The 22,376-nt window shown below is 40.8% G+C and overlaps 1 protein-coding gene across 1 annotated transcript in view; it reads left to right on the plus strand.

The window, feature by feature from the left end:
- The window catches only part of LOC309810308 (contactin-associated protein-like 2), a gene marked incomplete at both ends in the record, with an annotated part of 613,462 nt that overhangs the window by 518,317 nt on the left and 72,769 nt on the right, over positions 1-22,376 (plus strand). The window contains one exon of the mRNA XM_082632268.1: positions 18,954-19,110. Coding sequence (XP_082488394.1) covers positions 18,954-19,110 — 157 coding nt within the window. The remainder of the gene's footprint in view (positions 1-18,953; positions 19,111-22,376) is intronic.

Below are 22,376 nucleotides of genomic sequence, written 5' to 3' on the forward strand. Positions count from 1 at the left end.
GGGCCAGACGTATGTGGCATTAACATTACCTCAGGTGTGTGGTGTAGCCATAAGATTGTATTCATGCAGCTATTTAATAAGTATATACTGAAAGATAATTATGAACTTTAGTAGCTGCAGAGAACATGAAGATAAACGACTTGGCTCCCAACCTCCGAATAGTCAAGGTCTGAGGGAGGCAGACATTTACCAGGTGATAATCTTGCAGCATGATAAGGGCTGTCATAGGCAGGACAGGCTTTATAAATGTCATATGAAAATGTATCTCCCTCTGTTAGCGAGACTCAGAGAAAGCCTGGATGAGAAAACAAAGTTTGTGTTTAGAGGAGATGAATACACATTAACAAACCTGGTGAAGAAAGGAGACATATTTCTGGTGGTGGGAACAAGTGTGCGTAGTGTTGCTACAACATGTGAAATGTTTAGAAAAGAGGGATGCTGCAACATAAACCAATTAGGTCACTTCTAAATAAACAGAGAGAAGAATCAGAGAGCCCTGGCAGGAGTAAAGCCAGAAGCAAAGGTCATCAAAGTCAATGCCCCCATGTTACAGAGCAGAAGAGGGTGCAAGGGAGGATGAAATGGGACGTGAAGGTAACAATGGAAGAGGAACTGGAGCACAGACCTCCCACCCCGGTGTTGGCCATGCAGTGATCTCTGCCTCACTGTCAGCTCCACTGGCTGGAATACATGGTCTGGAAGTCTGCCTGGGAAGGGGCGGCGTTTTCTGAGCTCCACTCCCAAGCAGAAGGTGCCCGGATCAGCTGTAGACTAGTCGATGCTTTATGTCCACAGTTAGAAGACAGTCACTGCGTGAGTCTCTAGGGTTTCAGATCTCCCTTGTGGATCTGTAGGATTTACATTACGCTGGAGGGGTAACTGCTACCCCACTGGGACTGGAGTACAGGCTGGGGAAGTCTGTCCGTAAAGCCTCTGGTGATGACCTAAGCTTCAACAGAGCATTGCTTCCCCCCACTTCATGGGGGTTATGCCATGTGTCTCCAAAATCTCCTAGCAATCTATCAAGGTATCAGCCTTAATTATACATTCCACTAACCCATAAAATGCAGAAAATAGAGGATAGAACCCAGGAAATCCAAAGACCCCCACAAATGACTGGAAAGTTGAATAGAAAACTATCTGTTTCAACAAATATATGCAGCAGTGTTTTGTTTGCTTGTTTGTTTAAACTAAGGTTTGCCTACATTTGCAAACATAATAGGCTGCATACAACTTAAATTTACTTCTTGTTTTGGTAAAACTGTCCTCAGGTCATGATTCTGAACATTGATAATAACTATACAGCATAATAGATATAGCAGGTGTAGAAGATTGTGCTGAATTGCCATTGACTGCTGTCTATACCAGAGTCTTCCAGAATAGAGGAAGCCTGGTGCTCCTTAGAATACGGACTCTCCTTCTCTGCAGACCAATTAGTCTCACCCAACCTAGGCAGCAGACTGCAGGCCGGATTGGACCTCCACCCTTGCCCCCCTCAAATCAACCTGCACAACCGTAGCTTATGACAAACTGTCAAAACAAGTCCCTGATGTAACTTTTTTTTTTAAAGTCAGTGTAAGATTCAAGTAGATTATTAAGCTTCCTGAAAAGCTAGATTCAGAATTAAGGTTTGATTTTAGTGCTGCTAAGAAGCGAATAGGGATATAATACAAAGTCAAGATATGATACAAGGTTCGCGAATATGATTATTGCTAATGGATGAGGGCTGACGGAAGGGCAGACGTAGTTGTGAACACCGATACTGACTGAATCTGTGGTCGGAGATGGTTGGTTACATAGGTGGTGAAATTGCTATAACTTTTCAGAGGCACATTGCAGTATTTCTGAAATCACCAGAGGCCAGGAGAAACTGTGAACAGGTAGGATAAAGCTGCCTCAGGTGAAATCAACTATCGACCAATAAGACAAAGAATACTGAAAGTAAAAACAAAACAAACAAAAACAAATCTTAAATTCCCAAACACCAGAATGTGCATATGATTTTTTTTCTTATTTGCTTGGATAGGAAAAAAAGGAAATAGAAATAAGAACTTGCATTCATGTATCTGAAAAATATTTGTTGAACACCCACTATGGACAGGCAGTATTTTTCAGAGACCGGAAATAGAAGCTGGGCTCTAATGGATCTTAAGCTCTAGTGGGGGGAGGGGGAGACAGAAAGTAAACAGTAAACAAAACAGTACATCATGTATCTGGCAATAATAAATGGTAAGGAGTAAACAGGTCAGGGTAGGGGATAGGAAGGGAAGGAATGGTGCTATTTTAGGCAGGTTATTAAGAGAAATCCACCCTAATAAGGTGTCACTGAGCAACATCTGAGCGGGGAGAGTGTGAGATCTGGTGAATATTAGGGGGAAAGGATTCCAAGTGGAAATAATGGCACCTGCAAAGGCCCTGAGGTGGGAGTGTGTGCGTGGATGTTTGAGGAACGACATTGGGTAACATGGTTGGAGCAGCTTGAGGAGGGGAAGAGGAAGCAGATGAAATTAGAGCAGGGCGTGCAAATGGGCAGGGATGCAAATCACAGGCAACATGGCAAGGACTCCAGCTTCCACTCATAGTGAGAGGAGGGTGAGAAGAGGCTTGACACCATCTGACTAACACTGGGAATCCCTCCAGTCTAGAGGTACAGACATGGAAACAAGGAAACCATTGAGTGCAGCCATGCTTGCTCAGCTGTCAGCTTCCTCCAGCAGCTGCCCAGTCATCCATTCTGTCCACCCACAGCCGTGGAGGCTCAGAGCACCCCAGACACAGGACAGAGAGAGGGAAAAACAGAGATGAGTAAGCTGCCCCTGCCCCCAAAGGGCACACAGTCCAGACTGGAAGACCCATCCATGGGCAAGTTCAGACCCACTGAGAAGTGCCAGGGGAGGGGTAAGCGGAGGGTGAAAAGGGATCCTACGAAAGGCATCCATCACAGCATAGCCCTTTGTAATAAGTAATTCCTCTGTCCCCTGTCTACCCCAGCCTGAACTGGGCTGCAAGCAGCTAAGAACATAGTTTATCACTGTGTGTCCCCTGCCCCTAGCACATAATAAGCCAACAATGCATTTTTGTTGTTTCTTGAAGTAAAGGGCATGTCACTTAACCTGACTTGGGTGGGGAAGGGAGAGTAGATCAGGCATTGGAAAGACTCCCAGAGAAGGCGACCACAGGTCCCCACAGAGGCGTGGCTATGAGAACAGCATGAGCAAGACACAGAGATACGGGGAAGCATGATATATTCAGGGACTGGAGCCGGTTCTCTGTGTCTGAGGGTGGTAATGTATGTCAGCAGGAGGAAGACTGCATGTCATGGACAGAACCCTTATTATAAAGAGTTTGGTGATGAGATTTGATATTGAGGCAGCAAAAAGCTACTGAAAGTAGTTTTGTGAAAACTCCCCTTGGGAGAGTGAGAGGATGTGTTCAAAGTGAGCACATCTGGAATAAGGAGATGCAGAGGAGTCTGAGGTGGTGCCTCCATATTAGAGGGAAGAGGCGGGGAGGAGGGGGCAGAAATGGGCAGGGACTTGAGAGATATAGAAGAGGAGGAGTGATGGAGTCAATGACCAACAAGGAGAAAGTGCAGGGACTCTGATTTCCATCCTAAGAGATGGAATAATGCTTCACCCTCTACAGAGATGGGGAGTGGGAGGTGGAGCGCATCTGGAGGGAAGATCATGTGTTCCACTTGGGCACAGAGTGTGGACTTGCATTGAAGAGTCAGTGATAGTTGCCCATCTGTATATCTTCTCTGGAGAAATGTCTGTTTAGGTCTTCTGCCCATTTTTGGAGTGGGTTGTTTGTTTTTTTGATACTGAGCTGCATGAGATGCTTGTAAATCTCCTTTGTCAGTTGCTTCATTTGCAACTATTTTCTCCCATTCTGAGGGTTGTCTTTTCATCTTTTTATGGTTTCCTTAGCTGTGAAAAGCTTCTAAGTTTCATTAGGTCCCATTTGTTTATTTTTCTTTTTATTTCCATTTCTCTAGGAAGTGGGTCCAAAAGGATCTTGCTGTGATTTATGTCATAGAGTTTTCTGCCTACGTTTTCCTCTAAGAGTTTGAGAGTGTCTGGCCTTCCATTTAGGTCTTGAATCCATTTTGAGTTTATTTTTGTGTATGGTGTTAGGGAGTGTTCTAATTTCATACTTTTCCATGTCCCTGTCCAGTTTTCTCAGCACCACTTATTGAAGAGGCTGTCTTTTCTCCACTGTATATTCTTGCTTCTTTTATCAAAGATAAGGTGACCATGTGTGTGTGGGTTTATCTCTGGGCTTTCTATCCTGTTCCATTGATCTATATTTCTGTTTTTGTGCCAGTACCATACTGTCTTGATTACTGTAGCTTTGTAGTATAGTTTGAAGTCAGGGAGCCTGATTCCTCCACCTCCATTTTTTGTTCTCAAGATTGCTTTGGGTATGCAGGGTCTTTTGTGTTTCCATACAAATTGTGAAATTCTTTGTTCTAGTTCTGTGAAAAATGCCAATGGTAGTTTGATAGGGATTGCATTGAATTTGTAGATTGCTTTGGGTAGTAGAGTCATTTTCACAATGTTGATTCTTCCAATCCAAGAACATGGTATATCTCTCCATCTATTTGTATCATCTTTAACTTCTTTCATCAGTGTCTTATAATTTTCTGCATAAAGGTCTTTTGTCTCCTTAGGTAGGTTTATTCCTAGATATTTTATTCTTCTTGTTGCAGTGGTAAATGGGAGTGTTTTCTTAATTTCACTTTCAGATTTTTCATCATTAGTATATAGGAATGCAAGAGATTTCTGTGCATTAATTTTGTACCCTGCAACTTTACCAAATTCATTGATTAGCTCTAGTAGTTTTCTGGTGGCATCTTTAGGATTCTCTATATATAATATCACATCGTCTGCAAACAGTGGCAGTTTTACTTCTTCTTTTCCAACTTGTATTCCTTTTATTTCTTTTTCTTTTCTGATTGCCATGGCTAGGACTTCAAAAACTATGTTGAATAATAGTGGTAAGAGTGGACATCCTTGTCTTCTTCCTGATCTTAGGGGAAATGCTTTCAGTTTTTCACCATTGAGAATGATGTTTGCTGTAGGTTTGTCATATATGGCCTTTATTATGTTGAGGTAGGTTCCCTTTATGCCCACTTTCTGGAGAGTTTTTATCGTAAATGGGTGTTGAATTTTGTCAAAAGCTTTTTCTGCATCTACTGAGATGATCATGTGGTTTTTATTCTTCAATTTGTTCATATGGTGTGTCACATTGATTGATTTGCGTAGATTGAAGAATCCTTGCATCCCTGGGATAAGTCCCACTTGATCATGGTGTATGATCCTTTTAATGTGTTGTTGGATTCTGTTTGCTAGTATTTTGTTAAGGATTTTTGCATCATATTCATCAGTGATATTGGTCTCTAATTTTCTTTTTTTGTAGTATCTTTGTCTGGTTTTGGTATCAGGGTGATGGTGTCCTCATAGAATGAGTTTGGGAGTGTTCCTTCCTCTGCAAATTTTTGGAAGAGTTTGAGAAGGATGGGTGTTAGCTCTTCTATAAATGTTTGATAGAATTCACCTGTGAAGCCATCTGGTCCTGGACTTTTGTTTGTTGGAAGATTTTTAATCACAGTTTCATTTTCATTACTTGTGATTGGTCTATTCATAATTTCTATTTCTTCCTGGTTCAGTCTTGGAAGGTTATATCTTTCTAAGGGTTTGTCCATTTCTTCCACGTTGTCCATTTTATTGGCATTGAGTTGCTTGTAGCAGTCTCTTAGGATGGTTTGTATTTCTGCAGTGTCTGTTGTCACTTCTCCTTTTTCATTTCTATTTTTATTGATTTGACTCCTCTCCCTGTTTTTCTTGATGAGTCTGGCTAATGGTTTATCAATTTTGTTTATCTTCTCAAAGAACCAGCTTTTAGTTTTATTGATCTTTGCTATTGTTTTCTTTGTTTCTATTTCATTTATTTCTGCTCTGATCTTTATGATTTCTTTCCTTCTGCTAACTTTGGGTTTTGTTTGTTCTTCTTTCTCTAGTTCCTTTAGGTGTAAGGTTAGATTGTTTATTTGAGGTTTGTTTATTTGTTTAAAATTTGTTTGTTTCTTGAGGTAGGCTTGTATAGCTATAAACTTCCCTCTTAGAACTGCTTCTGCTTTTGCTGCCTCCCATAGGTTTTGGATCGTTGTGTTTTCATTGTCATTTGTCTCTAGGTATTTTTTGATTTCCTCTTTGATTTCTTCAGTGATCTTTTGGTTATTTAGTAATGTATTGTTTAGCCTCCATGTGTTTGTGTTTTTTACGTTTTTTCCCCTGCAGTAGATTTCTGATTTCATAGCACTGTGGTCAGAAAAGATGCTTGATATGATTTCAATTTTCTTAAATTTACTGAGGCTTGATTTGTAACACAAGATGTGATCTATCCTGGAGAATGTTCCATGCGTACTTAAGAAGAAAGTGTAATCTGCTGTTTTTGGAAGGAATGTCCTATAAATATCAATTAAATCTATCTGGTCAATTGTGTAACTTAAAGCTTGTGTTTCCTTAATAATTTTCTGTTTGGATGATCTGTCCATTGGTGTAAGTGAGGTGTTAAAGTCCCCCCTCTTATTGTGTTACTGTTGATTTCCTCTTTTATACCTCTTAGCAGTTGCCTGATGTATTGCGGTGCTCCTGTGTTGGGTGCATATACATTTATAATTGTTATATCTTCTTCTTGGATTAATCCCTTGATCATTATGTAGTGTCCTTCCTTGTCTCTTGTAACATTCTTTATTTTAATGTCTGTTTTATCTGATATGAGTATTGCTACTCCAGCTTTCTTTTGATTTCCATTTGCATGGAATATCTTTTTCTGTTCCCTCACATTCAGTCTGTATGTGTCCCTAGAGGTCTGAAGTGGGTCTATTGTAGACAGCATATATATGGGTCTTATTTTTGTATCCATTCAGCAAGCCTGTGTCTTTTGGTTGGAGCATATAATCCATTCATGTTTAAGGTAATTATCGAGATGTATGTTCCTATTACCATTTTCTTAATTGTTTCAGCTTTGTTTTTGTAGGTCCTTTCTTTTGTGTTTCCCACTTACAGAAGTTCCTTTAGCATTTGTAGTAGAGCTGGTTTGGTGGTGCTCAATTCTCTTAGCTTTTGCTTGTCTGTCAAGCTTTTGATTTCTCAAAAGCTTGTCCTCATGGTGAGACAGAGCCATCCCCCACCTTTGCAGGAAACCCTCCAACACTAGCAGGTAGGTCTGGTTCAGTCTCCCCTGGGGTCACTGCTCCTTCCCCTGGGTCCCGATGCTCACACTACTTTGTGTGTTCCCTCCAAGAGTGGAGACTCTGTTTCCCCCCGTCCTGTCGAAGTCCTGCTATCAAATCCCACTAGGCTTCAAAGACTGGTTCTCTAGGAATTCCTCCTCCTGCTGCCGAACCCCCAGGTTTGGAAGCCTGATGGGCTCAGAACCTTCACTCCAGCGGGTGGACTTCTGTGGTATAAGTGTTCTCCAGTTTTTGAGTCACCCTCCCAGCAGTTATGGGATATGATTTTATTGTGATTGCGCCCTTTCTACCATCTCACTGTGGCTTCTCCCTTGTCTTTGGATGTGGGGTATCTTTTCTGGTGAGTTCCAGTGTCTTCCTGTCGATGATTGTTCAGCAGCTAGATGTGATTCTGGTGTTCTCGCAAGAGGGAGTGAGAGCACGTCCTTCTACTCCACCATCTTCACAGATCACATTTTTCAGATAGCAACAAATTACTGTCTTGAGAGTAGTATGACAGGGTTAAGGGTCAAGGCTAATTATTTTAATGTCATCAGTTTTTATTTTCTTTTTAAAGTTGTAGTAGAGAAGATGGGATTAGTTCAAAACGCCTTGGCATTAAGGCTTATCCTTCCTTCTTGTCCTTTCCATGACGCCCCCAGTAGCATCTTCATCAGAGTGGGTTGGAGATAAGGAAGCCAGCCTGAGATCTTCTCCAAGGCAGTGTTTATGTGGGGTTGATTCAGGCTCCTGCATGCTGGGAAGATGCAGTAAGAATCATTATAGCAATTGTATTTGGTTGGCCAAAAAGTTCGCTTGGGTTTTTAACGGCAAAGCCCGAACGAACTTTTTGTCCAACCCAATAGTTATTGATCAACATTGGCCCAATCGTCACAGCTTTCATCTTTTTCTCTTTGCAAACCCCCCTGTCTTGTAGAATCTGCACTTGCTCCCTGATCACCCCTTGGCTGGTCTCTCTCTCCTCATACTCATGGGGCTTCCCTCTTTTGATTATTCACATTTGCTTCCTTACATCCTCATTACCTTGACCTCTTGAAGTTTCATTGCTTGAAACGTGAAACTGCCCTTCAGTTTCATCAGTGACCCCCTAAGCCTCAAATCCACTGATGTTGATCAAGCTTTGTTGATCAAGTGAGCACATGAAACAGCTGCAACACAATATGATGAATGCAGTAACTCAGGTCTGTATAGACTGTGGCTTAACACAAAGACGGGAGCAGTATAAGTTGCCTTCGGAAATGAGAATGAGAGCAGACTTCAGAGAAGTAACCTTTCTTCAGACTACATTGCCTTGCTTATCTCTCCTCTTTGTAGCTGCCTCTTTTTTTTAAGTCTTTCTTCTTCTCCTCTGTTGTGGGCATACCTTGAGACAAGCACTCAGCTGGCCCCTGATCCCATTCCAAGTACTATGTTCCCTCTCAGTTTCTGTCATTGCTATGGATGACTCACAGATTCACAGCTTTGGCTCTGATCTCTCTCTTGAAGTCACAAATCTTGTCTCCTGTGTATCCTCATCTGACCATTGCTATATCAGAGGGCTTCTCCACCGGGGTACTGTTGGCATTTGCAGTGGGAGAGCTCTTGTTGTACAAGACTATCTCACACATTGCCGGACATTTAGCATCCCTGGACCCAGGGCACTAAATGCCAGTAGCACCTTACAACTGTTTCTAAATCACACCTGAGGAGGTAGAACCAGCCCCATTTGAGACCCATTAACACCTCAAATTCATCCTATGTAAAATCAAACAGAACTTCTTTTCTGCAAACCAACACCCTCCTCTGAAATAGAAAATTCTTTCAAAATGTTCAAATTTGCTTAACCTTAAAACCAAGGAGTCACCACCAGCTGTTGCATCTGGTTCTCAAATCCCGCTGATTCCCTTTTATGGTATATTTGACCCCTGCCTCTGTAATGGGACGTGTTCATGATCCTCCAAGTCTTTATCACATCATTCCTAGAACGGTTCCCCTGTTTCTAGTCTCCTTTCCCTCATGGCACATCCCAGAGCATCACATCGACATGCTTCTCACTTGCTTTAAAAACCACAGGAACAGACTTCTACTACAGGATTAGACCAGGTAGGTACCATGAAAGCCCTCCCCCATAAACATTTAAAATTGCATGCAAAAAATATTTTTTAAATCCTTTGAAATGTATAATTGAGCTTGAATGAAAGTGAGGAAGATCCTTAGTAGCAAAACCATGGACCAACAGCATAATGACTGCTAAAGCCATAACTGGCCTAAAGGCTTCTGCCAGTTCCTTGCAACCTTCGTTTTCAGTTTCCATGACCGTGTGGGGAAGAAGGGTCATACCAAGTGATGAGTTGAATCAAATATCCCTTTATGGAAAACAGCATCCAAGAGTCTAGATTCTCAGTGAAAAAAAACCCTAAAAACGCACTCTGCAAAGGAAGACAGCACAGGAATTTTGACAGTCTGGACCTTAGATGGAGGTAAAGAGAAAAAGAAAGAAATTATCCCTCGAAGCTGTGTAACAAAAAGCCAGTTCTGATGCCTGTTTACAGGTCAATTTCACACTATTTGCACAGTTGGAAAAAAAATTCAAGCTGAAAATATATTCTAAAGAGGTCTCAGCTTGGTAATACTCCCCCAGGTATCTGATGAAAGCAAATATAAACTATCTGAGAGGTTCAACTGGACCTCAAGGAATTCCCAGAGATGCATTTCCAAGGAATATGATCTCAAAGGAGAAAATAATCAAGAAATGTGTAGTGAACCAAGATACTACAATTGTGAGTCAACAGAAATAACTAATAGCATTTTCAGTCCTGCAAAGACTTAAATATTGGAATTATTGGATCAGATTTATTTTTAAGGAGAAATTGAAGAGATGATGATGGAAGACACTATCAGAAGTCATTAGTGGCATTTGAAAAAGAGCCAAATAAACATTATAGAAATCAAAATGTAATGGATAAAATTAAAAGCTTAATAGACTTAAATAGCAGTTTCTACCCAGCTGAAGTGAGACTAGTTAAATGGAAAACAGATTCTGAAGAAGGTTCCCAGAAATCTGGTTAGTAAGACAAAGAATTGTTAAATATGAAGGAGAGATTAAAAGCAAGAAATTAGATCAATAACATCTAATGCATATCTAATTAGAGTTCTGGAAGAAGAAAAAAGAAAAAGGACTAAAAAAAGTGAAATTTGCATTATTATAATTATTAAAGTATCATTTTCCTAAGCATTTTCTACTAATCAATAAAACTCAAAAAAATCCAATAAGAATATGCAAAAAAATGAACAGATACTTTTTAAAATAAGGAAATATAAATGAAAAATTAACATGGAAAGGCAAAGAATCAGGGAAGTATAACTAAAACCAAAAAGAGATACTATTTGTCATTCACCAGTTGTCAAAGTGAACAGCTTAACACCAGAGGTTGTCAAGGATTTGATCAACTGAAAGTTTTATATACTGCCGGTGGGATTCTACATTCATACAAGTGATTTGGGAAAATTTGAAGATGCACAAACCATATGACCTAAAAATTCCACTATAGGGATATGCTCAAAAGACTCTTACACATTTTCACAGAGCATGTTGAAATAGCAAAAAACTAGACACAGTCCCATGTTTATTAATATTAAAATTAGAAGTCAAAGAACAATATACCATATACCAATGATAATGGATAAACTAAGTACAAGGCTATATATTTTATCATTATTCCCTGTACTTTATATAAACTTATAATATTTGTATGTGTAAACTGCTTTAACATTTAGAAAATTTAAGGTTGACTTTCCATTACTACAAAACTAAAGTGCAAATATCATGGAAATACCCATAACCATTTCTCCCACCACAGATTCTACTTCTCAACACTGTCCCCACCAGCCTAAGTGATTACCCCATAGTTCCTGAAATGAGTGGGATGTTTCCTTCACACCTTGGCCCAGCCATTCAGGAGATTCTGAAATGCTCATATCCTCATTCTGGTTGTCTAGATCCTACCCATCCATCAAAACTGCAGTCAGATCTGTCTCTTCATGGAGGCTCTCCAGTCCACCTTGGTCCTTGGTAATCACTCCCTTCTCCAAAATCCCATAGGACCCATTGCCTGAACTGCTCCTGTGACATTCAGTGTGTATTTTTTCATCTTACTATGTGTGTGCCCTATCAGATATCTAGGCATAAAGCTTTCATAATTGTAAACTACTAAACATAACTCAGTCTCCACTAACTCAGAACCTTAGAAGGGCAGGAATCAGGTTTTCACTTCTGCCCGCAAAATTGTCTCTCCAGCCCTAAGAAGGTGCTTATTGAGTATGTAGCATGTCATTTCAGTTGCAAAACAATATTTTGCTACTAATTTGAAATATTATAGCCATCTTTTAATACAAAACAAGCTAAGGTGCTTGTTTTATATTTAAAAGATAAAATAAAAATTAATAAAATCAGAGCACAGGATATTGAGACATTCAGTATAAATAATAGGCTGAGGGAAGGCATGTTTTTTCGAGTAACTACAGTATTTAATGGAGAATAAAAATAAGGGGAGCAACCAGTACTCACACAAATCATTGTCCCTGGGATTCAGTTAATTCCTTCTTCATTTGTTCTATAAAGAGGAAAAGAAATATTTAATATAATTGGCCAGGGCTTTCCCAGTGAAAAAGACCGAAAAAGTGCTTCACTATATCCTACAAACAGCATGTGGTTCCATTCGATCACTTTGGTACTATTAATCACATTTGTTCCTGGGGCCATGGTACAAAGGAATTAACCAGAGTTACTGAGGAGACCACGAATGCCCATGACCTCTATAGAAACTGAAGCCAAGTTAACTTAGAGTGGGTTGGCTTATTCTGTTCTCTTAATTCTGCTCAGAATTATGAACTCCCATCTACTCTGTCACTTCAATTCCATTCAAATTAATAAAATCTAATTCATTTGAATAGGATTCGGAGTGATTTGATTCAACTCAATCAAATTCTGCTCAGTGGAATCAGTCCTTGATTGAAATCTATTAAGTTCAATTCAATAAAATAAATTTAAATATTATGCAATGAAATTAATTTTTAATGAATTAACATTTCAGTTAGGTCCATTTTGATCTGAACTTCAATTCTGCATTTCTAAATTTGGTCCCTATTCAAATTAATAAAATATAGTAAAATCCGATGTAACTCTGAAAGATGCAACATGAAGCTAATCAGCTTCACTCATTTCTATTCAGCCCTAATCAAATGAGTTTAATGATGTTCAATCATAGATAAAATGTTCACCTTTAATACCAAATTGAATGTTTATATTATAACTTCAAAATTATAAGTTTTCCCAATTTTACATCACTGTCTGCAGTATGAACTCCACAGGACTTTTTTGGATTAATTCTTTGTTTGGTCTTTATATTAACATAGAACAACATAGAACTAGATGGTTGGGAAGAAAAAAGGATATTGTTATCCAGTTTAGTGAAGTGATTTCACAAAAGTTGTAGGTGGCTTGAGATGATGGCTTTTGTGTCTATGAACATGCCAAGATATATGATTTTTAATTTTATTTTTAAAGCTCTTAATCTAAATAGTAAAATACAGCCATTTGGACTCAGGATCATGGTTATGAAATTGAGAAAAAGTGGGGGTGGGTTACAGTGACTAAATTATTCAGAGAAAAAATAATTAGGAATTTTAAATGGAGGTGTTACTGTGGTCAACACTGTGATTACCTCCTCAGATCTTACCCAGAAAACAGGTCCTGGATTGGTGTCCCAAGGGAACCCGGGCACCAGGCCTCTCACTAATCCACTGTCATTTCCACAGGTCAGTGTAAGGCCGACCTGTGTGAAGATAAGGATCACTAGGGTATTAAGTGACAGCATTTCAAGATCTTCCTCTGAGATTCTTATTCTATAGATTTTATTCTGTAGTCCAGGAAGTCTATATGGTTTACAAGAGCCTCAGGTGAATCTTCTTTTAGGTGAGTTGGAAACCATTCCCTGTACTGATTTCCCACTAGAGGGAAGAAACTTGGAAGTACTCCCTCCATGACATCCCCTCCTAGCCCTCATCTGTCTCTGAGGATCCTGAGACTTGGGCTGCCTTGGTCCAGTTCCTGGAAGTGATTGCATAGGGACCAATTTCACATGTCCAAGAAGAGAGGCTTCCTCTACTTAAGCCACAGAACTCTAAGACAACTGGCCTGTTCCTCCTTCTAGTGCTGGGGGCAAGGGCAGCTGTCAGCACTATCTTTAGGGCTCTGCAACCCTTGGACTGCGCACATGTCTTACTGAAGGAAAAGGGGATTCTGGCCTGCTTGATCTTTCAAATTATAACTGTCAGATTATCTGGAGAGCTCTGTGGTAGCTACAGCACCTCCAAATTTCCTCTCTGCTCCAGCCCAACCTAGGACCTGTTATAAAGGTTCTTTTACCTTCCTTCTTCTCTAGGTCGTTTGCATTGGGAGGAAAGTTCTCACCAGTACAAAAATGTTTTGCATCTACAGTCTAGAATTAAACATATCTTTACTTAATAAGCATATTGTCACCATGGATAATTGTAATCAGATCAGAGTGGTCAGCTGAAATTTAGTGATGAAGTGGAGGAAAAAAGATTGGGTGGTGCCACGGTAAAGATGGAAGGGTACTGGGAGATTTTTCAGAGTAAGAGTCTTTCTTTAGAAAGAGGATCCTGCATTGTAGGGACCTTCAAACAGCCAGAATGGGCCAGACAGCGTTCTGGGGAGTGCTGTATGGGAGCTGTCAGCAGGGGGCGCTAAGCAGAGCACTGAAAGGCAGGTTCCTGCTGCAATTGTACCTGCTCTAGTTAGTTCCTCTGCTAAAAAGCCACCTGTGATTCTTTAACACAGTTTGTAGATAAGGAGATAGTGGTAGATATAATAAGACTAGGTTTTATCAAGCTAAAAATATACTTTTAAGTTTTCATTTTGGAGACGATAAACCTTTACAGTATTTAATGTTAGTTATTACGCTTTTTAATATTCTGCAAAAGTGGATGAAATGAAACTAATTAAATGTGCCAGTGACCATAGTGGGTCTTACCGTAGATGTGCCAGGATAATATTTACGTAAGCAGACTATTAGGTTACTTTGTGTAGCCCAGAAGTTCTAAAGAACATATTTTGAAAGTCACAGGTATGTGCCACATTTTCATCAAGAAGTCCCCATGCATTTGTCCTTGTGTTTCTGAAGCAACTTGTTATTGAAGAAAATAAGAGATCTGTTGGTTTCTTTAAATTTGGAGGAACAAGTTGCCTCTTTTCTTTCTCCCTATTTCAGTTTTGTCATGCAAACCGTAATAAATCCTCAGCATAATAAAATTTGGTCTTAAGTGAGTACAAAGTGCCATGATTACATTTAATTCAATCCATATTTGGCTGTTTTAATACAATATGACTTACTTTGATAATTCAGCTTCTAGTTAACCTAGAATGTGGTTTATCATTTCATAATCTCGTTGCAGTGATTACACCTACTCAATATAGTTAACAAAAATCTTCATATTCTGAGATCAGAGAAATTCTTGAACTCTCAGCACTGGATAATTAAATTGTTTCTTTTCTCACCACTCCTTATCTTGTCTTTAAAAAGTCTTTCCATTTTTATCACCTTTAACTTCTTTTCCCCAAAGCCAATTAACAGGTAAGTAATGATTTGCAAAGCAAAGAGTAACCCTTCGTTAGCACAGCACTGAAATATGGCAGTTCTTTGCTCAACACAGATTGAACCATTCTCTTCTCGCTGAACATAAAATATATGCCAAATTAGTAAATTATGATGATTTGATTTAACTAAATTAGCCAACACTAATAACAAAGGGTACAACTTGCTTTTTCCCTGGAATGTGTTGTTTTTATTGGCATTCTTCTGTTCCTGGCAGATGAGGAAACAACTAAGTAAAACATTTTGTACTGCACTTATTTTCCTAGGAAGGAGAACAAAATAACATTGATTTTGCATCACCGTAACTGGGAACATTAGTTATATAAGACTAGAAGTGACTTGAGAAAAAGGTGGGGATGGGGGAAGAACTGGGAATTTGAGCCTCACCTGGTCAGTAGTGTGTCTCCTTCTTGCACTGAATACAAGAAACGTCACTGCAGATCACCTTCTTAGAGCCCATCCTGATGTCTAACAGGAGTCCTTGCCTATAGGAACTAAGGTCTGCCATGTGAGGTTAGTTCAGAGCCTGGGCCCCATGCAGAGCTTAGGGCTTCTACTGGAACACCCATGGCCCAAACAACTTGACAATGAGTCTTCCTCTCCTGGGCTTCCTGGTACTCCTGTAGGTGTGGTTGGGAATCAGCTGCCTCTTTCTCCACATCCCCTACAGCGCATTTCTCATTCTCCTGCTGAGGGAGCCGCTGATGATGACCTTGCTCCCTTGACCGACATTGTCCTGATTTTTATCAAGAATACTGAGCCATACAGCTTCTCTGGTTCATGCAATTTGTCATCACTCTCTCTGACAAAAATATAACAGGGTTAGGTTGTTTCTACTGGCCACTGGAAGAAAGAATCGGAAATTGAGCTGAGGTCCTGAGATACATACTCTTTCGTGGGCTCTTTGACCTACAGGCAGAACGGGGGCGTTTCCTGCCGGGCAGCCCACTGACTCCTTTCCTGCGGGTGTCTGGTTGTTTCTTACCCTCCACCAGGTGTGTTAGTATCCCCTAATTTCCAAAAACACTGATAGTCACTGAAATTCCTTTTGAGAGAAAGAATTTAGCATTAGGTCAGCTTGAAAAGATGCAGTGTGGTGAGTAGATGTGATAACCCGTCTCGGTCATTTTCTGGAAGGCCCCAGGGGCCTTTGCACGGTAAGCACGACACCATCCACCTTTGTCCTCTTCCTGTAACACGGCCAGAGATGGAATCAGCAGAGACCTAGTGCAGCTTACTACCCAAATGACCTGGCTCAGATTTTATAGTTTCCGTAAATGGAATATTTTAAGCCTTATTTTTTGTTTTTAACTCTTGACTGCATCAAAAGGAGACAAGAATTTATTATCGGTCATGGTTCCAACATTGGAAAGCATCAGAAGTTGGATGTGTTACTCTTTACCCTGATGGAAAGAGAAGTGAGAAGCAAAATAGCTTGAATGTAGAAAGCAAACAGCCCCCTGTCTGCTGGGACAGGCCCCAGAGACGCGGGAGACAAGGTTTCAGAATGGACCCTTATCTCAGAGAGCTGGCATCTTCCTCCCTTCAGAGCAGGGTGCTGAAATCACCCTCTGTACTGCTTGCCAGATCAACTCAAATGTATTTCTTAAGATTCAGGTGCCATAAATCATCTTGTGAAGGGAAAAATAGTGACTTCCAAATTAAGTCAACACAACTGGAAAATCTGGAAATTTGTATGAAGTGCAATACCTGAATAACTCGTTTCTAAGTTCAGAGCATTTGCTCATTTATTATATCAAGCCCGAACTCACAGTACAGTTGCCTTTAAATTGCCTATCTCTAAATAAAACAAAAACAAAAACAAAAGCTATTGGCATATGTGAGAAGGCACAGCAGCAGTTTTTACACAATTCCAATATGGCGCTCACTTACTTTATTGTGTTATTTGCTTAGATGTTGTGACTGTTTACACGGTAGCTTACTGAGTGCAAGACTTTTTCCTCCTTTTATTGCTAAACACAAGCACATGCACAGATACTGGGACAAGTGTACACCTAACATCCTGAAAGGGCTGGTGAGTTATTAGAATGGAATTTTAGTCACATGCCTGGAGACTTGAATTGTCAAGTGCAGGTTTACTGGCCGCACAGCCTCCATGAGATTCCATTCATTCCCCAGCTTCCTACATGGGAAGCTGTTCTCAGGGCCTCCACCTTCCTTTCCCTTCCCTTCCCTCCTCTGCCTGCTGCTGCCTGGCATCTTCTTCCCATCGTTCACCTGAAACTCCTCTCAACAAAGACCGTCTAGCTGTCAAATTAAAAGTCCAAACCTTCATCTTAATGGACTTTGCTATGAAATCTGACAAGGCTGACCACACTGCTTTTCTGGAAATTCTTTGCTTGTTTCTCCTCCACCCTCTCTGTCCATTTTCTTTATTGACCTCCACAATGGCCAGCTCCCTCTCTTTCTGTTCTCTAAGTCCTGTTGGAATCCAAAAGATTCCAGTGACGTCTGTCCTGCTACCAATCATTTACCTGATAGTTCCTAAAATGGGATTTTCAGCCCAGAGAATGCTCCTGAGATCCAGACTTCGATAGCCATTTGCCTGACTCATGTATCAGGTTCATCATCCTTTCTTCAACATTCCCTAAATTTCTCATCTTCCTCCCTGTGATCTACCTTGGTGAAGCACATCACCATCCTCTTAGTCACCTGAGCCAGAAACCCAGGATTAATCTCCACACCATCTTCCCACCTAAATCCCAACATTCCCAAGCTGGTTATACCTCCTAAATTTCCACTTTCTCTTCCTCTCCATTTCCACTACTCTCTTATTATTTCTCTTTTGTATTAACATAGGAGCATCACATCTGGCCTCCATGACTCCATCCCCCTGAAATCTGTCTTTCATCTCACTGTAGATCTTTCAAAACACAAATTTGATCTTGAAAATCTCCTGCTTAAAATACTTTAATGGTTTCCCATTAGTTTCAGAATGAAGTTCAACCTTCTTAAATAAGAAGTAAACGCAGAAAAGCAAGAATAAACCAAGGCAAAATAACTTCTTATTTGGACAAAGTTTGTTGTGCTATGACCCTTACCCACTGTCTATTGTGACCTACTCCTGCTACCCTCTCAAACTTATCTCTTCAGCCCTATTGTACTATCTATGGGTACACTCCTACTTGAGTGTTCCATATAGAACTTTGCCATTCTGCTTCCTTTACGTAGGAGTCCTTACCTCTCTTACCTCCTTATCCACCTGGGTAACTTAACCTTCAAGACATAGCTCAAATATGTTACCTCTTCTAGGAAACCCTCCTTCCGCACCTCCTTTCCCTCACCCACTCTCCTGTGGGTTCATAATAATAATTGAACTGAACTCTCAATCTGTATCTTTTCTCTCCATTATTCTGCTGAGTTTCTTATAATGTTTGATGATTAGATGAGTGAATGAATGAATGGGTGAATATTAGGCCAAATAATAAAGCGAAGTAATATTGTATAAAGAGCATTGTACAATGTCTTGTGAGATACAGTGTCAAACTTTTGGTTTGGGAGCCAATCTGCTGTGTAATTGAAAGAATTGTGTAACCTTTCTGGACCTAAGTTGCTTACCTGTAAAATAAGGAGATCATACTAAGGCATAAGTCCATGTTTAGCTCTAATATTCTGTCATCTCCATGACTATCATTTCACAGAAAAAGCACAACTAGCCATGAACTGAGTTGTATATTAAAGAATCGGTGCATGGCCTACACACCTTCATTGTGGATGTACCCCATCTGGGCAGCCAATTTACAGAACAGGCTCCTAAATTCCTGCAGCTTGAACGTAAACGTGTCTTTCAAAGGAAGAGGTGCATATACCCCGGTGGGAAAACTTGAGCTTACCGATCCCTCTGGTATTTTTTTATTAAATATTCCTGTTATTGAATTGCATTGACTTCTAAGAGGGTTGAATGATGTTCAGGCTATCAGAGAGAGATGCTGCTCCTGGGTTGGGGGGATGTACGTGTGACACGATAGTGACTGGGTCCTGGTCCTACTTCAGTGTGCCTTTCCCCTTTCTTGCAGATGGAAGCCCTTACACCTGGTGGGTGGGCAAAGCCAACGAGAAGCACTACTACTGGGGCGGCTCCGGGCCCGGAATTCAGAAATGCGCCTGTGGCATCGAGCGCAACTGCACGGACCCCAAATACTACTGCAACTGTGACGCGGATTACAAGCAGTGGTGAGTGTGCGGGGGCTAGCGTGCGGGCTCGCCCCCCTAGCGTGCCTGTAGGTCACACTAATTAGATGGAAGAGAAAGTGTGAAAAGTGCTGAAGTAATAAGATAATAGGTTAGAAAGGTTTAGAGCTAACCCAGTTGGCAAATGTCAGGGACGTTCTGAAAAATATAGAGGCGGAAAGAGGTCAGTGCTACAAGGGCAGGCATTTAGAATAGAAGAACACATAATGGATGTGTTCATATTTTATTCAGAGAGGGAAATAATGAGCCATGTAGTAGACAGTGATTTGCATTATAAAATGTGCTTTGTGACAATAGAGGGGGTGGCCGCGGGCAGGGAGCCTGTGTTCAGGCGTGTGAGCGCGTTCTCTGCAAACAGCCTCCTGTGGTGAATGCTTCCACCCCCTGCAATGTTTGCTTTGAGTAGCTGGATGAGAGAAAAAAAAAAAAGACAGAGGGGGAAAAAGAAAGGGAAAAAATTGCGCTTTGCTCTCGGTTTCAGCAACAGTGCTTACCGATCTACTTTTCTTTTATGCCTTGAACTGTTTATAACTCTGATACAAATCAGTTCAAGGAAGATCTATTTTGGGTTTTTTTCATCCCTCTACTGGCTTTTGTCCTGCTTCACGGTGAATGGCTGGTTCTGTGTCAGTAATAGATAAAGATAAATCAGCTGTCATTGCATAAGAAAAAGGCCCCAGAAGTTGGAGAGGAAGAATATAAACTTGAGTGCGGTTCTTCCCAGAAGCACACATCCTGCACCTGCTTCTGGTTTTCTGACACGTGGAGAGGCCAGCTGTGCTACATTCCCGCCTCTGGGCGGCAGCAGAGAGCAAAGTCCTGCATTTCCTCACGTGACCAACCACAATTTATTATTGTTGCCTCTGTTTTACACTATTTGGGACAATTTATAAGACAAGGTCATCCTACCAGTTTCCTGAAAACTAATTCTGAATGTAAAGTTATATGATTGTCAGGTTGGATGCTTATTTTCCAAAAGCCATTTTTCTTTTAGTAAATGAAATGAATTACCAAGGCTGAACGTTTCAGTGGCCTAGAATTTGTGTGTGTGTGTATAAATAGTTATCATTATTCTTTAATTGTGTTTTATCGTAAAGAGGAAATCATGATATTCACTTTTTAATTTTGTTTGAAAGGCGTATCTACACGCACGCACGCACACACACACATGCATACCCAGTACAAACACTACAAGTCAGGAGAATGAAATCAGAAGGACCTGGGCTTTGAAGATAACTTTTCACTCAGTCGGTCAGTCAGTCCTTCATTCTGTCAGTCATTTACTCAGCAAATATTGATGGAGCTCTAATGTGCCAGGGAGTCTTCTAGGTACTGCGCATAAAACAGAGAATGGCAATAACAAGAACCCCTGCCCTGACTTATGTTCCTGTCACTTCTTACTAGTTGTGGGTCCTTAAGCAAGTTCCGTGGGCTCTCTCTGATTCATTTCTCTGTTCAGCTTTGACTCACACCCCCTTCGGGAAGCAGACTTGGAGTGCAGCCTCCCTGACCAGAAATGAGAGCACTGTCCCAGATGGTTCAGATTGTCCAGGGAACCCAGACTGTTCAATTCTTCTTGTACTACCACAGAAGAGAGTTGACATATTCAGAAGGAAAAGGGAAATCTTGTGTGTGAATCCAAGAGAAATTCATTTTTGTCAGACGTCATTCCAAGTGCTAGGGATACAGTGACAAATAGAACACGCTCTTTGTCCTCAAGATACTCAAAAACTAGTTGGGAAGAAAACACACACACACATAGACAACATAAAACAATCAGTGCCCTGAAGAAGACATTGCAGGATACAACAAAACCAGTGCAAGAAAATGTAAAGTCCAACTGAGGGAGAGTTGGGAGGAGTTAGGAAAGTCCTTACAAGACAGGGATGCCTGAGAGAGAAGTAAGAGTTTGCCAGGCACACTCTTCCTTGCATGATTGACTTGGAGGAGAAGCATGAGTAAGGATAGCCAGTTTGGGGAACTGTCAGTGCAGTAGATCTGGACTGTGATGTGGAGAAGAAGGGAGAAAGCACAGTAAGGCTGAGCACCTGGGCAGGATACCATTAGAGCTGCCATTCTTTTCAGGGAGCGGTAGGAGTTTGGATTTACTGGCAGTGAGCCCTGTGGAGGAAACCTTGATAGGGACGGCAGTGGGAGGGGAGGAAAACAGTCAGCAAAGGATGTCAAGATAGTCCTTGAAAGGCATCGCTGGTGGTCCATTGAGTAAGACTTCACACTCCCAATGCAGGGACCTGGGTTCAATCTCTGGTCAGGGAACTGGATCCCGCATACATGCCACAACTAGGAGTTCACATGCCACAACTAAGAAGTCTGCATTGCTGCAACTAAGAAGTCTTCATGCCACAACTAAAAGATGCCACATGCCACAACAAAGATCCCATGTGCCACCCGGCGTGGCAATCAATCAATCAATCAATCAATAAGTAAGTAAATAAATAAATAAATAAAATATGTATTTATATATAAAAAGAAAGGCATCAAGGGCAAGACCATGGAAAAAGGGGAATATATGTAAGATATTTGGGAAGTGGTACCTACAGCACTTGATAGTTATGACTTTGTGAGAAGAAAGAGAGGAGTCTGGGTAGGCTCCCCACTGGGCACCTAGAAATGGTTAAATTCCTTATCAGGCTAAGAAATAACAATTTGAGGGGGTAGGTGATGAGTTCAGCTTTGAGAATATTAAATTTGAGGCTCCACCATGTCTAAACCCAGAGGAGTACCATTAATGGGATTACTGATTAAACATACAGGCTTCAGAGCAATGTATTTCCAAGAACACACCTGAATTCAAATCACAGATGGGAAGATGGTATAGACGGATCTGTTCAGCCTCACTCACAGACACACCCGTCTAGCAAGCTCTTGATTGGATTATAACTTTTCACAGTTACTTGGGACTTGAGCAGTGCTGATGTCTTGTTCCCTTCCAGCCGAGTAGCAGCTAAGACATCCTCACCCCTTCGCTTCTATGAAGTTTGTGTAATGTCTCATGATAGGGGCACTATATTTTGAGCAAACTGAAAAGTATAATAAATATGTTTACAATAAATAGCTATTAAAATGATCTTCCTTATTTGGCACAAGAAAAGAAGTTTTTGGTGATGTCTTATGGGACTTTGAATTCACCAGCACCTGGCAAAGACCTGTTCTGTGGATGCTTTCAATATTTTAGAATGATTGGTTCATTTCTGGAGGTGTGTTCCAAAGTTCCCAGGAGCAGTAGA

The sequence above is a fragment of the Mesoplodon mirus genome, assembly GCF_964341445.2.
Source record: "Mesoplodon mirus genome assembly, chromosome: 9".
Lineage (NCBI taxonomy): Eukaryota > Metazoa > Chordata > Mammalia > Artiodactyla > Ziphiidae > Mesoplodon > Mesoplodon mirus.